The 16929-nt window shown below is 39.3% G+C and overlaps 1 protein-coding gene across 5 annotated transcripts in view; it reads right to left on the bottom strand.

Annotated features, from left to right (window-relative positions):
- Window positions 1-1922: 1922 nt before the first annotated feature.
- Window positions 1923-16929, bottom strand: part of pip4k2aa (phosphatidylinositol-5-phosphate 4-kinase, type II, alpha a) — a 44589-nt gene continuing 29582 nt past the window's right edge. For 2 of the 5 annotated variants that reach the window (XM_041814712.1, XM_041814715.1), the window contains 5 exons: window positions 13191-13307; window positions 7884-7997; window positions 7528-7768; window positions 5650-5753; window positions 1923-5547 (listed from right to left, as the gene is read on the bottom strand). In XM_041814712.1, the coding sequence (XP_041670646.1) occupies window positions 5467-5547; window positions 5650-5753; window positions 7528-7768; window positions 7884-7997; window positions 13191-13307 (657 nt within the window). In that variant the 3' untranslated portion in view covers window positions 1923-5466. The remainder of the gene's footprint in view (window positions 5548-5649; window positions 5754-7527; window positions 7769-7883; window positions 7998-13190; window positions 13308-16929) is intronic. The other 3 variants (XM_041814714.1, XM_041814716.1, XM_041814713.1) reach the window with 2 other exon arrangements.

Genomic DNA, 16929 nt, shown 5'->3' with positions numbered 1-16929 from the left:
GGTGATTTGCTGCTTGGAAACACTTCAGCATACTGGATGTTCAATGATATGAATAATATTAATCTTTACTTGCTTATCAAAGAGCATCTTTGATGGGTATTTTATTATTAAAACATGAGTAATAGATGTGTGCCATGCATTCCCTCCTTGCCTTCTGTGCTGAGGTTGAATGGTTTAGACTGCCGCCTGGCGGCCGCCAGTGTTCACTGCAGCTGGTTTGTGTTTGCATGTGCAGCAGCTGCGGCGCACATGGCGAGCCGCTCTTTGTTTATTGTCTGGTGTGTCTCTGCTTGTTCTCCACATTGTACTGACGCTGCAAACGAGCCTGAGCTCAACATGTTGTTCTACCCGCAGCTGCCATCACCGCCCCCTCCTCAATGTCCACATTCGATCTTCCATCCATACTGAGACTCATGCTGCAGCCTTTCTGCAGGGTTCACGTGTGCGCTCTTAAACCATTTTTAGGCTAAACAGAGTGGACTGTATTTCCTCTGCAGCTTCCAAGACTAATCCAAAAACCTACAGTCCTTTGCTTTACAGAAACGAAGAAACCGAAATAACCCCGCTTATTTACGCATTAATAAAACGAACGTTTGAATTATTTAAGACTGCGTAGACAGTCTCTCCTAATGGCCGCGTTTGACGTAAAATCCACTGGCAGAGCAGGAACACGCGAATTTATTAAATCTAGGGCAGGGTTCAGTAACCAAAAATATCGCCGTTATTTTCTTCTAGAATAATCGTGTAACAACAGACTGACTTTAACATGAAATATTCTTATTTTTATATGCTGAGACAAACGGGTAAACACGCCAGTCATCGCAAAACGTAAGATTTATGATTTTTTTTAGATATTAATTTAAAAACTGAGCCTGATTAACGATGGGATTGGATTGTTACTCACTGTACTCTGCCGTTAAGCGAAAAGGCTTGTGGGTAATATTGAAAAAAGGGGGTTTGTGTGTAGGCATATTTACCATAATCAAAATTAGTATGTGTGATAATAAAAGCCACTAATAAAAACTAAAAGAAGGGGGAGGAAAAATTCACGGATAAAATGAGACTAGATTTACCTTACCTAAATTAAATCGGGTCATGAATTTTTAGAAACAAAAATTGAGAAACCGTTTTCCCACCTTGTGGACTTTCTTCTAAATTAGCAAAAAAATATAGTGTAAATGCTAGATTCATACATGAACTAATAAAATATTCTTATTTTAAAACATTTAAATTCCCTCTATTTCATATTGTGCTATTCAAGTTTTACTGTGAAAGATGGGACGTATAAATCCACAGATCAGCGCACGCGCAAAGGCAGATTGCAATTAGTAACGCGCAAGACCATGGGAAGCGTTAGTTTATTTTTTCGATTGAAGCAGAACACGTGCGCTGATTCCAGTCTTTGAATAATGAAACTTTATATAAAACTATGAGGAAACACTTTTGCAGAATTATTTCTGGAGCTGGACTCCCTCTGCAAACAAAACATGTAGTTTATCAATATTATATCTGACACCGAAATATTATTTTAGGAAGCTACAGTCACAAAGGAAAAGGAGAATTTTTTTTTCTTGATTTGGAAAAAAGAAAAAATTTAAAACTCAAATGTTAGTCACTATTTATTTTAAGTATTATTAAGGTGTATGTGTGATGCTAAACTTCTGGTGGCGACCCAGACAGTTTTGTTTTTTTTCAATATAAGAAATAGAAGAAAACATATTTAGAAGAAATCTGTCAGAATACTGAGCTCTCATCCTGTTAATTTTGGCTTGTTGTGGTTTTTCCCTCCATTCTTGAAACCAGATTATATATGATGTACATTATTTCAAATTTAGAGCACATATGTTTAACATAGAAATAAGGGGAATAATGTGAATAAGAAATAGACAACAAAGACAGGATCATCACAAGCAGACTTGGAGTTAAGCAGAACAAGTGCTTTAATTGTTTCGAGTGACGCTTATGGAATGGAGTGTATTATTTTTATCATCATCATTAAATGTGAAGACCAATACACGTACATCAACATTTTGGCCTCTCTGCCACTGAAAGGAAATTCATCAACCATTGTCAGACAGCAATGCACAAACACACACACCCACTCTCTCTCTCACACACACACACACACTCTCACTGCTTCAACCAATGCATTAGTCTTTCAGATGTGATCTAAAAGTACTCTAGACTGATGTGAGGCCAAAGCTAAGTTGAAGGGGTCTATTGACTTTTGCAGAGGACAGAATTATTTTCCTATTTCTTTCTTTTTTTGCAACAAAAATTTCAGGGTTTTTTTTTGCCTGACCTCTGGTTATTTGCATTTATCACCAAACTTTCCCTTGAAAAAAAAAACCTTTTGACATGTTGCATACCTCACTCCATGTCCCATTACATGTTAAAAAAATCATTTCAAACAAAGTGACACATTTATACAATACATAATGTTCTTCAAGCTCATGTGGGGTAGTTCTGACTGCTGAAAGATGCTTTTGGCAAGATAATGGTGGCCACATGTTTAAGGAGCTCATTCATTTTGAAGGTACAGCTGCAGGGCATGTTATTATTATTGTTCATTTGCATCTGTTTCAGTCTGGCATTATCATTGCCCTCCTAACATGAAACCCAGAGTTAATATTCCCAAAACAAAAGAAGAAGAAGAAGAAAAACTAATCTCCCAGCATGCACTGCTTTGTTTTCTACTTGTGAGCCTTCAGGGCTGAACAGAGCAAAGAACACTGGGAGATGTTTTCTTTATGACACAATCTATGTACAGTTTTGAGCTACTTGACGACAGAAAGAAAACATCCGATTAATAGTGAAGAACACAGAAATATCAACCACTGACTCAGGATGATCTATCAGCTGGAAACCTCCCTGATAACACGCACAAAAAAAAGATGGAAGCAAGAGAACTAAACCCTGCTCCAGAAATGAAAAGGAGCTGTACATTGAAATTTTGGAAATGCGCCTTTGGGAGGTGGGATCAAAGATGCTGACAGAATCCTGAGGTGGGGGGAAGCACATCGAAACACAATCACGACACGCATACACACTTTCCACGATCCACTTCACGCACGCACGAACGGTTTGTTCTTTGTAAAGGCAGGACCAGCGTGACCAAACACAGGGTTAATATCAGCAGACAAAAACCGCACTCGGAGGAAAATACGAGGGGGAAAAGGACGCCTGCACACTGAATATTCAGATTTATGGATTAGAATTTACAAAATCAAAGCTGGTCCACTGTATTTAAATTTAGGAGAGCTGTTAAAACAATCACTTGAATGGCTTAGTTTAAATTTAAATAGAGTGGAAGCAGCAGGGCTGAACAAAGAATGCATGTCAAAGTAAACACCCTATTATTAAAATAACCTTTGTTTAAAAAAAGATTACAAAATATAAAATTAAATAATTTTGGAGTATAAAGGCACACATCTTGCACAGTGTATACAATGAAAAACAGTTATTTAAAGCATGGTAGCGACTAGTTTACGCCAAACAGCTAACAAATCTGGTTAAAGTGTGGGGACAGCTAACAACACAGACTAGAAAGGGAAAAGGAAACTTAGTCCTGTGACATGCAGTTTTTTTTATGCCTTTTTAAAGTTTTAGGTACATCTATAGTAAGCGTTGTATAAATTCAAGCAGTATCATTCTTCATTTACCACATCAGTCGTTCCAAAGGGTGGCTCCTTATTTTTAAATACAATTATTGTCATGACCGATGTAAAAATAGAAATGTGAATATAATCTATGATTTTTAAACAAATACATGGTGATGGAAGCTTTTTGCATGGGTTAGAATAGTCAACAAGGACAACTTTTTACTTGTTTTAGTTGGTTATCCAGAAGTGATACACAACATCACACGCACAACAACGTTTTCTCACTTACATACAAGTATATTGCATTTCCCTTGTTAAGACCACATCGACTAATTGGGATCGTATTCATAACATTTGGTTCCTTTCCTCTTGTGCAAAATATACAAAAAAAATGAAACAGAAAGAAAAAAAAAATCACATCAATGCATAAAACCGCCAAATTCAAACACAGATAAACCACCTTTAAAAAAATGTGAACAATAACAAACAGGAATAACAGACTCACAGCAGAGGTTAGAGAAGATGCTGATGGTGTTACTGGTTTAACACGTCACTTTACCTCCCAACCTCCCTCCCTCTCCCCTTTTTCTCTCTCCCCTTTATATGAACACTGACACACACGCTGCTCGCCGTTGCCGGGTGTGCGCTGGTACGATGCTGGAGGTAAACAGTCTCTGTCTAAAAGCGCACCATTGCCTGCTCTCAACTGGAGCACTTCTCAAAAAGGATTGTTCAGGATAGTTTACAAAAGCCCTGTGAACAGAACTCAACCACTCTCCGCTTAAATATTGCAGTAAATTATTCCTTTACAATCCATGCATTAAGAAGCATAGGTGACACAGCGGAGGAGACAGGCCTCTGAAGATGCACTTCTTTCCTCATGTAACTAAACAAGAGCTCCTAACCTCTAAGAACAAATAAAAGTGCAACTTTTTTGATTCACTCATAAGGTGCTGATGGCAACAGAAAGGTACGGGCTGCTGATGCTTCAATGTGACGCTCATTACAAAGATATAATCACTACAGCCACACATGAATTCTGGGTAATTCTCTCCCACGAGGAACAAAAACAAACGTACAATGCCCAGAGTCACCACAAGTACACTGACGACCACTGAGGTGCAACTAGTGCTGGAAACGAGCACAGTTGTGGCGAGAGGACAACCCAGAACTGTACAATTAGGACCAGGAAGGGAAGGGGTGGCGTCTAAAGAGGGAGTGATGGGAAGTTTTGTTTGGCTAGGTTCTTGTGGGTGAGGGGTCTGGCAGTTGGCCTGTTGGAAGACAGCTTCCCACTTCCTGAAATGAAGTGATTGCATCAGGCGAGGCTCAGCACCCACTTCCCTATGAGCCTTCTTTTTGCAAGAGGAACCTCAATCTCTGCCTTGACCTACACACGTCACACCCTCCCTCTTCCTCCCCCAAACATCAAACCTACAGACAAATACAACATAAAATAAAAAAGCAGGGTGCTGGATACTGTTTTAGAGGCAATTAAAAAAGCCGTATTCCCACATAAACAACGACACAGACAAAACAAATGATGTAGAAAAAAAAAAAAAAAAAACATAATGAGTTGGACACTTGCTTTAAACACCCTTATCATCCAAAGTAACACATGAACTCAACGAGGAGAGGTTAAATGTAAACGAATGATGGGTTTTTGTTTAGCTGCAGAGCGTGGCACCCCGCTGGAAGAGGGAGTGACAAACAGAGAGAGAGAGAGGAGGGAGGGTGACACAAAGCCATCACAGCATGTTATTCATCACACTCTGGATGGTTTCTCTCCTCCCCGCCCTCCTCCCTGCTTGCTTGATCCTTCCCTTTCCCACGTGCCCCTGTGCCCTCCTGTCGCTCCTTGAGGCTATGACAGGATAGTGGTGATGAAATCGTAAAACCTCTTGGAGTACTGCTCGGGGTTCACCGTGGAGATCTCCGCTCCGGCCTATGGAGGGACACAAAGACAGGTGTAATTCAAAGATGTGATAGAAGTCTTTTAATAAATGTTAAACTCATCAGGTAAAGATGTTGATATGCAGCTATGTACCCCATGTTTGACAGTCTTGGCGGCGTGGGCAGCTTTCTTCTTGGCATCGTAATGCTGCAGGATGTCTATGACAGCCATGAAGTACACCTCCTTCCTGGGAGCACCTGTGATCAAAACAAATGCACCCCAAATGAGACTCTACATATGAACTGAAAGAAGTAATCCTAGATAAATAATCAGTTGACCTTTAGAGAAAGGTTCTATGGGGAACTTTCAATGTGTATCAGTTTTGGTAGCCCCTGTAGACAAGGCGATACTTCCCAAGTCTGACATGTTTTTGGATGAAAAATCCCACTGCACTTTTTTTAAACAATAAAAAATTTGTTTTTGATCTTTGTTGTTGCAAAACATTAAAAAAAAGTGTGAGCTATGGCTATTGAATAAGGACACTGCGCTTAAGAGGATAAAACCATGTGGTTCATCACGAGCTATACATAAAAGAATGATAGCAGAAATGGTCTCCATTGATAAAGAGACAGCTCAGCAAATGCAAGAAAATTTGAACATGACCAAAGTATGCCAAAGTTCTGACTCCTGATCAAAAGGAAAAATGCAAGCAAATCTGTGGAGACATTTTGAATCAAATGAAGGAAACCCAAATCTTTTAGGAGTCATTACATGCAATGAAACTTGGATGAAATAACACTATTACAAACAGGTTCTAGAAAAATGTGAGAAAAAGTCTGAATAAAGAGACCACAGTTGGGGAAAAATGGTTTCATTCTTCATCAAGACAACACTCCAGTTCACTGCACTCTCTGTGAATCAGTTTCTGTCCCAAAAACAAATCATAGTGCTTGATCATCCTCCCTATTTACCTGATCTAGCACCGTGTGACTTTTTCCTAAGATCAAATCTGAGCTCAAAGAAACACGTTTAAAGTCTGAGACAACTGTCTGAAGAAGACCTACTACTACTACTACTACTACTACTACTACTACTACTACTACTACTACTACTACTACTTTGATAAGTGGAAGACATGAATGCAGTGGTGTGTTGATGCAGAAAGAAACTGAAAAATGTTTTTGTTCAATAAAATTGTATTACAGTAATCAATGTAATTTTTTTCATAGCCATTTCTTGTATTCCAGATTGTACAGCACTTGTACTTGGTCTAAGAAAAGTGGTATCATTGCATCTCTAGTATTTTCAAAATTTGCAAGACTGTTCCCACCTTATATGCACCACAGAAAAACACAGGAAATCACACCTGGCTGTGGTCATGAGACTATACAACTCCTCCCTTAGAGGGCTGACCTGGTAGATCTTAACGGTAAGCTCCTCCATCATTAGTACCCAGTGCTGAGACATCTTCACAGCAATACTGTGCTTCTACACATAATTATTTACATCTCTTCTTTTATCCATATTTATATTCATATTCCTAAATAAATATTCAAGACACTGATTGTAACCAAGAACTGGCCAAAAACAATGTTACTGTATTTTTACAGTTATCTTTTGTGCTTGTTATGGGTTTTACTTATTATGATTTTATTCCTAATTAAATTCACAACCCAGAACTTTGATAATTTTGCTGTTTTTAACATATTTAAAATAAAGAAAAAGGATGAGATTTAATAAAGAATGACCAGAAGAGCTGCATGGAGTAAATGCATTAGTAAATGGGGAAATCTGCTCCAGTGAAACAGTGCAACTCCAATAAAAGCATATATAAATAAATAAAACAGGGATGATGAAATCAGCTCTCAGGTGTAATAACATACAATAGATATTTTAAAACAAACTTTTACTATAATACCCAGTAGGGGGAGCTCTAACTATTTTAGTAATTATCAAGCTGATAATGCAACCCTCACATTGCAATGGTTGCAGTTCTGACAGTATTTAAAGCTAGAATAATGTGCTACTGACTTTCATTGCTTTTGATGGCATAGACGTCAATGCTGGGGTCGAACTCTCCAGGTGACAGAGGCTTGGTGCTGTCCAGGGTGTTACTGGGACTGTCAGGGGGCGTCCCAATGCCCCCTCCGTCACTTTCTCCCTCCTCCTCGACCTCGTTGTCTTCGCTCTCCACCTCTTCCTGCTCAGCGCGCTCTACGTCATGGATCCCCACCAGCAGGCTGTAGTCCATGAGTTTCAGTTGGGCCAGGAACTGAAGGGGGTGGAAGATGGAAGGACATTAGAGGAAATTAAAAACAAAAAACAACAACAAAAAAAAAAACATCAGACGTGTGTTTACTGAGGGACAGGTTACTTAAAACACATACCTCCACATCTTTCCTGAGCTTCTCAAGGAACATTTTCTTGTTCTCATCATCGATGTAGATCTTCTGCCCATCATTGATGAAGTCATTGTCCTTGTAGGTGGGCAGCTCCTTGGCCTGACCATTAGCATCAGAGATTAGCGACCATAAAAACATCAACAGAAACCACAACACTAGTCCGTTCAACCCTGAGAGGCTGAACACCTGGGCAAAAATCTGACACAATTCTGGTGCTAAAATCAAATATTAATTTAATTTTGACAGCAAATAAAGACAAATGCTTTTGAGAAATTGAAAACTGATTAAGAAATTTAGGAGACAAGGAGGAATGTTACTGGAAAGTTAGAATTGTGCCACCAACATTATTGTTTTTTGTACTTTTTCCCCAGAACACAGAAATAATCAAATACTTTGTAAATGTCATTACAAAGGACTAAAAGGTAGCATACAGCTAGCTGTCTTTCTCTAAGAATTGAAGGTATTTCAAAATGCATGACAAATCTGATCGTTCCAAGTGTGTTTGAATTTAACTGCCTGTTAAGACAATCCTGCATGTTGAAATACCAAAATGAGGCTCTGAGCCTGTGGTTTGTGAGATAAGCCTGTGTGATTCAGCCAAATTCAGCATATATGAGTAGGAAAATGACTTGGCTAACAAAGTACAGGCAGTCTGTCCAAACCAAGGCTGGCCTCTTTCCAAACTGAATGCTTTGACCGGTACAACAGGACATGCAGCATGCTCACAGCAGAGTACAGATCCATCTGATGCACTTTTCTACATATTTTCCACAACATTTACAGTCAAATATGTCTACTTCCAAGTACCATCAAACACATGAAAAATTTAATTTGAGTGACATATTGCACAGAGGTTTGGACAGCTATGACTGCATCTGATAGATCCATACGCTCTGTGTCAAGAAGAAAATATACTGTCAAACTCAAAGCCATGTTGGCGCTGAGTCGGTGTCCGAAAAGCATAATTTCCTCATCAGTTTGGTGACAAAGTGCAACCATGTGTGAGATAAACCATTAAATCTGTTCAAAGATGCTTCTCGGAAACCAGACAGCTTTTTGCATGTAATATAATCTGCTTTTCTTTAACTCTGTGAGGCCTTCAAACTCCATCTTTATGACCGATTCCCATTATTCACCCTAAAAACATAACCAAGGAGCTCCCTATGAAAGCGTCTCTCTACTGGGACTATTTTCCTTCTCAGCCTGTAGGGGGAAGACGTGTGTGTGAGGAGGAACTAGTTTTTGAGTCACTGAGGAAGAAGAGAGCAGGAAATGTGGTAACAGGGCAGCAGCAGCAGTTTAGCCACTACAGAGTTTCTATGGCAGCAGGAGAAGAGCGGCAACACAACAGCACTTTACAGCATTACAATGAGCTCAGACAACACCCACACATACATACATACATACATACGTACATCTCTACACGGATAAAGACAGGATACAGATCACAAAATCGGACTTTTATATCACACATATAAACAGACATAGACCTCAGATTTGAATAATTATGGGATGTACTTCGACTGGGTTCAGATGCAATAGAAAAATTAAACAAGGACAACATAAAACTGACTACAAGGAGTGAACAAAACCTGAAAACATTTAACAGGCCTGTCATCATAAATGACACCTCAACTCTTCCACTCATTCATCTTATAACACTTTCATTTTCAGCTGTCTCTGACTGCCATGCCACACACTGTCAGTCTTCTTACAGGTTCAATACGTGCCATGCTTTCCTCCATGTCATGCATTGTGTGCTATCAGTCGGCCAATTGTTGGGTTTCTCTATTAAAATGACTGAAATGAAATGTGTTTGACTCTTCAGTGGTGCAGCAGAAAAACAGAGAGATAATACTGACAGGGAGATAAGGTAGTTGGTTATAAAGCAGTGTGACGCTAAGATTTCTCCCCACGCTGATAAGACTCAACTCTCCTACCAAACAGCAGGAAAATGTGTCTTCTAAGATGAAGATGCCTGAGGATGTTGTCGGTCATGGATTATCTTCCACCAGGGGGTTTCACATCAGTGGTGCAAAATTTTTTAATTCTTAGCTCTGGGAGTTATTTGTGTTGGAAGTTTATCTTGACGTGTTTATTTAGTTTTGTTAGAAATTACCACAGTATAAGCTGTAAATACCCTCTAAGGTTATTGCCTATTTTGTAGTATGAAGTGCCTGCTTTTGAAAAAGCACTGGAGTATGTGCATAAGGCTTAAAGGTATAATATGCAACTTTCAGAGTAGATGTACAGCAGTTAAGCAACCAAAAGTCAATGCAACTCTGATTTTTTTAAAGTCTTTTGACCAAACAAGTTTCTTCTTCGGTTTGAAGAGTCCATTGATCCTTCTTGAATTTTACTCTTGTGAAATCTCTGCCTCTACTTACATTTTTCCACCAAGCCAGTTCCAGTGGCAGTTTGGAGCTAGATCCTGACCTTGATCCTTAGCTAAAGCACTGGCTCTGGGCCAGAAAACTGGCTGCAGTGTAGCACCAACTTCAATCTGGACCAGAGGAAAGCCTCAGTTTACATCGGGGCCTGTGTCCTTATGTAATGCACAACTACATGATACTTCCATCCGGGGGCCTGCGTACTTACATCTGCCACTGGGGGTGAAAGTGAAAGGTATATTAACGAGGAAGTGTGCCAGTTTTGAAAAGTTGAGATTTCTACAATTTTGCCTAAGAAGGAGACAGAGAGGATCATTGTTGACAAGAACTGTTACGTTCGGTTATTTACCTCTCTCCGTGATCGCCATCCAAAACAGTGAATATGAGCAGTACAGATGTGTCTGACCACTGTATTTTGGGCTCAAAGTAAAATCCCTAAAGCCAACGGCAACAGATGAAGCACAACACAATCTGCCATCTCTATGACTGTGCCGGAGTGGCGTGAGTGTTGCTGGGAAAAAGGGAGACGCACAGTGACATCTGCGAGGTTGTAATGATGTAGCTGTTGGGGTCAGCTCAAGCTTGTGGAGAAGCAAACGGTTCTTTGCCGGTTCTTAAATTGAACCAACTCAGACTCTAGCCAAGCACCAGCAATGAGGCTGGCTTGGTGGAAAAGGGGTAACAGAGTCCCTGAATGGGCTAGCTGTGTCTTTTCAACCATGTGGTGACATGGATAAGCGCTAGAAAAACCTCTGACCTCTGAGGTGACACATAAGCTGAAGAAAGTGCTGACCTCTAGGTGTGAAGACAGAGCTGAGAACAACAAACACAAAGAAAGCTTGATTTCCTTTGTGTCGTTCCTCTCTTTTTGGAACGACTTTACTCTATATCAGGGGTGTCAAACTCAAGGCCTGGGGGCCAAATCCAGCCCGTGGAATGATTGAATCCGTCCTGCAAGATTATCTTATACTTCTGTTATAACTGGCCCATCAGTATGAGGTCTGCAGATTTCCTCAAGTATAAAAATGTGAACTTATCCTTGATGATTTTGACTTTTTCCTTACATTTCAACTCATAATTTTGACTTTTTCTAATATTTTGAGCTTTATAATAATAACAATAATAACAATAATATATATATATATATATATATATATATAATTTTATAATTCTAAGTCATATTTTTACCTTTTTAACCAATTATTTTGTATTTTATCTCATATTTTTGCTCCAAACATTGACTCCATAATCCCATCGTTTGACCTTTTGGACTCACAATGTAAAATTTTGACTTTTAATTTCATGATTATAAATTTATTTTCATATTTTGACCTTTTAAACTCATGATTTTCACTTTCTTTCTGATATATTTGCCTTTAAAAACCATTATTTTTCCATTTCAATTTCATGTTCTGACGAGTTTGAACTAATAAATTTACTTTCTCAGATTGTGAGCCTTTCAACTTATCTTTTTAACTTTTTAAATGTCAAAATCATTTATCATCAGTGCAAAGCTTTTTTTCCATATTTTATTACTGGTGGAATGAGATTGACAGTTTCTGGTTAAAAAGGTGAGCCTGATCCTGAAATGACAGTCAGGTATCACGCTTCAGTACACGTAGTTATGTTTGAAATATGTCTGAATGGTGAAGAAACCCACAATCTCATATGGAGTATTGGGTGTAACTGTTCTCTAACCATTAATAAACAAAAGGAGGAAGAAGCAGGCAAAAGAAAACCCACGAAAAATGAATGCTAGCTTCAGTAGCAAGAGTGGCAGTGCCACGAGACCTGGCGGTTTCTTATCCCTCTCAACTTCTCAGGATTGTTTTTAAAAAGCCTCTGGATGTAAAATTTCTCCACTATCATTTTAACAGACCACAGGCTGCATCAACTATCACAGGTAGTTCTAAAAAACACTGGATGGTACAAACTATAAGCTTCACTACAGTCAGTTAAAAATAATAAATGACAGAAACCTAGAGATGTAAATCTGGGAATTTATGTTGCTTTATCCTGATGAACCAAACCCATAACAAACTGTGACGTCTGTGAACCATTACCCTCCTAAAATCTACCATGTTGATTAGTTTAAAAAGTCGAATATTATACCTTTAAACACTGAAGAAGTCTACTAATAGTGTGCATTGAAACAGTTCTGTCAAGTTTTCCCTGTAATGATCAAACTATTAGTGCATCACTACTAAAATTAGCACATCTGAAAACACTGTTGCTGTCATGTGAATGGCTTTGTGTGGGAAGAAACTAAAAACTAAGCATGATTAATTACCATAGTTCTACTAAGATGTCACAGATTCAGATTGTCCTTAAATGCCTCTCATCTCAGATGTTAAAAATAACTGTCGCTCTACCTTTGACAAAAGTACTGGCACATAACACAGCCTGTTTGAAAGGGATAACACATGAGAGAATCCCTCACAGCGTTGACTCATCTCTTTTCTAATAGTCTCTTCTTATCATCCTCAGCCAAATGCTTTTATTTCAGAAAACAAAGGCTGCAACCAAGTGCAGGACATAAAGCCAAGAAATCGAAACCTTTAAGGGACTTTACCATGGAATATTTTCTTTAATTTTTCTGAAACTTTCTTCTCTGATCTAAAAGATTTTTTGCCCCTTACATTGTTTCCTGATTTTTATCCACTAAGTGCAGAATTAAAATAGTTTCTAACTTGGAATAGAAACTAAAATTTAACACTGTGACAGATTGAGTTGAAGGTGACTGTAATGGATGAAAAGTGTGTAAAATATGGCCTTTAAATGTGGATCAGCTTGGAGAAGACGAGGGAACGAAAGAGGCTTGGCCAAACAAAAGAAATAAAAAAAGAAAAGAAAATAATTGTTTAATAGATCATGCCTGGTATATGAGCCCTGGTTCTCTTACATCTCTTACGTGTTTCATGGCGCAGTAAAAGCGCGTGGCAATCCGCAGTGTTTGCAGCCTTTGCTGAACGTTACCAGATTTGGGCCGCGGGGGCACATCCTCTGGCGGGGGCGGCTGCTAGAAAAGGGGGGAGCGAGGGGGGGAACGGTAGGGGGTTGAGGAGAGGAGAGAAGAAAGGAGAAAAGGAAGGGAGGAAGGAAGTTGAAAGTAAAGGCAAAGTGTTTAAAATGTTACAGAACACAATTGTTATTTTGAGTTGGAAGAGGGCTGGAAAGGGCATCAACGCGAAAGCTCTGTATGACCAGAGTAGATAAGTTTAACACTGCTGAGTCAAACATGTTATCAGTGGCCAACAGGTTCAGTCAGCATCTAGTGTTTTTAATATTCATGAGTTTTCAGATCCTATACTTTCAGGGATAGCAATGTCACAAATAAATAGGACTTTAATGTCTGTCCTGAATATTACTCATAACTGTTTCTAAGAGTTGTATTTGATGTATACTTGAAGCTAGTCTGTTTCACCTGATATAACCGTTTCCTGGAAGGAAATGCAAGCAGTTCAGCTAATCTAGATTTCATTTGGCCTAGAGGGAGCTAAGGAGAGCGAGGGGGCAAATGTGAACTAATTTGCTTTCTATGATTCTTTGGTTTGCCAAACATCCGTATAAGTTTGGTACCATCTACAAGGATGTACAGCTACTGCATGGGGATTAATACACAGTCATACCGACTCATCGCAGCCATGTGCCCCCACTGAAGAAATCAGCCAGTGCTGGCAAGTGAAAAAGAGGAGATTGAACAAAACAACAACATAACATCTATCGCAGATAAATGCTGAGCACAGATGCAGTGGAGACAGGTGGTATTCCACAAATCAGGAACCAGCCGCTAAAAACATACAACAAACGAAAGCCGGGTATTTTCCAGGTCACATAACAAACACTGCCAACACATTAATCATCCACACCAGTGTTTGCCAACACTGGGTCACCATCCTGAATGGGTCATTGTTTGTGATTAACCATGAATAAGGTTAAGACAAATAAATTAAAATGTATGCTCTGATGAAATAATTTAAGAAAAATGCGTGGAAATGCTCACTATTAGTCCTCTTGGTATAATGCTGGACATAAAACTTGTTGATGTGTGCTAAACCCTGAGAACGCAGCTACAAGAGCTGCCAGATGTATTTCGGAAAAAGAAAAATACATGTGAACAGAACATGTTGACAATGTGAAACAGAATAGGGCTGGTGTTCATACACACTGAAATGTGTGAAATAATTCAACTTCAAAAAAAGATGCAGAAATACATAGTTTACCATGCAGACGCATGCATGAAAGGGAGCGATCATGCAGTCAGGAGAGGACCTTGCCGTGCTTGATGTTTGTGTGTGTATGAAGCAGGGGATTTTTTTACACATACACACTGTACCTTTGAACGATTTACGGTTTCATTTGAGAAAATACACCACCTTTGATGTTTTCCATCCACTGCAGTGCGTTCATGTTGACACATTAGTTTAAATGTGGTGTTCACACTGTTGACTGTAGCAGCAGAAGGCTACTTTAAAGGAAAAACATGAGTTAACAGCCACAAAGCCCTTGAAGTGGGTAACTGCAGGTTCATTTAAGTGTAGGTGTGAGTGTTTGTAGGTACACACAAAGTTTCATGTCTCTTGTCCTCATCTTTGATATCACTGTTTCAGCTGTGTCTCTGAGACCTGCACTAAGTCGGGTGTGAAGTTCGTTGAACAGATGTGAACAGAACAGCTTCAGCTACCATAGCTGTTACTACACAGGGTTTATTGTATGAGTTAAATTCTAAGGAAATACACTGTGTTTCAAATTATTATGCATACAGCTTTTGTTCATTTCTTCCTAGTCTATATAATTGGCTGTTCATAGGATTTTTCGTTCCTCAACAATTATATTGTATTCTGGATTTTATTTGACAAAATTCCCAATGATGACAATGGCATTTTTTGTTTCCCAAAATAACTTGAACTGCAGTGCTCCAAATTTTTTTTATGCAAAACAGAGTTTTAAAACGCTTAACAGATTCTAAAGGATTGAAAACAGAAATCTGTTGCATTTTTTTGCATTAGGAGGTCATTTTTCTCAAATCAAAGCTATTTCAATCAAAAACATCTTTACAGATCCAGTTCCATATTAACATGGGAGCCCCTTAACAACTCTCTCATCCATTGAACTTGTACGTCCATGTTTAGTGTCTGCCGATGTTTCCTTTGAGGATGCCAGAATTGCCTCCCAGAGCTGCTGTTTTAAGGTAAACTGCCATCCACCCTCAAAGAGTTTTCTTTTAAGGATGCTCCACAGGTGCTCAAAAAGGTTGAGGTCAGGGGATGATGGTGGCCACACCAGGATTTTTTTTTCTCCCAATATGCCCATATCAGCCAAGGCCTCAGTGTTTTGTTTTTTTTTGCAGCATGGGATGGTGCATTGTCTTGCATGAAAATGATCTTACCCCTGAAGGCACGGTTCTTCTTTTTATACCATGGGAGGAAATGGGCAGCTAGAAATGCCACATATTTTGAGGTCACCTTAAAGGGGCCTACCAACTCACTCACCTCCAATGATTCTACCCCAAAATATCCCTCCATCACCTTATCGCTGATGTTGTTGGGACATGATGGCCACCCACTATCCAGAACTCCATTCATCTGGACCATCCAGTGTAGCACGGCATTCATCAGTGATAAAACTGTTTGAAAATTCATCTTCATATATTTCTGAGCCCACTGCAGCAGTTTCTTCTTGTGGGCATTTGTTAAGGATGGCTGAAATACAGCTTTACACACATCAGAAAGCCTCTGGAGGATCCTGCATCGAGAAATTATTGGGACTCCAGAGGCACCAGCAACTCCAAATACCTCTCTTACTACAATGTATTTGCCTTACAAACTTTCCTTAATACGTCTTTATCTTAACGAACCCATCTGCACTCTGAATGACACACACATCTTTTGATCTCTCTTAACTTTTCAAGATACAGCACTATTTCACGCTTTTCATCTGCAGAAAGATCTTTATTTTCCCCATGTTGCATGAAACCTGTGACTTAATAATGTGGAGCAACCTCCTTAAAAAGTTTCCCTTTAATTAGGCTCACCTTGGAACTAATGACCAAACCTGCCTGAGATTGATGTCAGCAGTGTAAACTGACAGGAGAAGCAGCACAAGTTGAAATCTAGTTGAAATCATATCTGCATAATGATTTGGAACACAGTGTAAACAACACTTGCAATTGTAGTTTAAAAGTTAGTGTAGGCCAGAGTTGAAAATAACATCTTCATTCTTCATTCATGTAAGCTTGACAAAAATGGATCCTGATCTTCTTAATCTCTATTGCTAGACTGAAAATGGTGTCTCTCACATACACACAGCTGAGCCATGGACAAAAAGAGGTCATACAGAAGCTCACGTGTGTGTTAAATCCTCCGCTGCTTCCCCCCCCACCCATCTGTTTTAACCCCAATAACGTTTTGTTTCTTCTTCCATTTACAGGAGGCTATATTTAGGTTGGGGATTCCCTGAAGTCTACCATGCCTCACTGCATGGTGCCCCGCCAGTAAGCTCCTGTAAAACCCAGTGGAAAGTTCAAACCCTTCAGGGTCAAAACTATGACACACTCTCCCTTTTTTCACAGTCAGACAACCCTCTGAGCAACATGAGGAGCCCTGGGATGAATAAAAAAAATCACTTTGGACAACCGTCCT

The sequence above is a fragment of the Cheilinus undulatus genome, linkage group 19 (assembly GCF_018320785.1).
Source record: "Cheilinus undulatus linkage group 19, ASM1832078v1, whole genome shotgun sequence".
Taxonomy (NCBI): domain Eukaryota; kingdom Metazoa; phylum Chordata; class Actinopteri; order Labriformes; family Labridae; genus Cheilinus; species Cheilinus undulatus.
The sequence above is the reverse complement of the archived record's forward strand: the minus strand, read 5'-3'. Positions and strand labels throughout refer to the sequence as shown.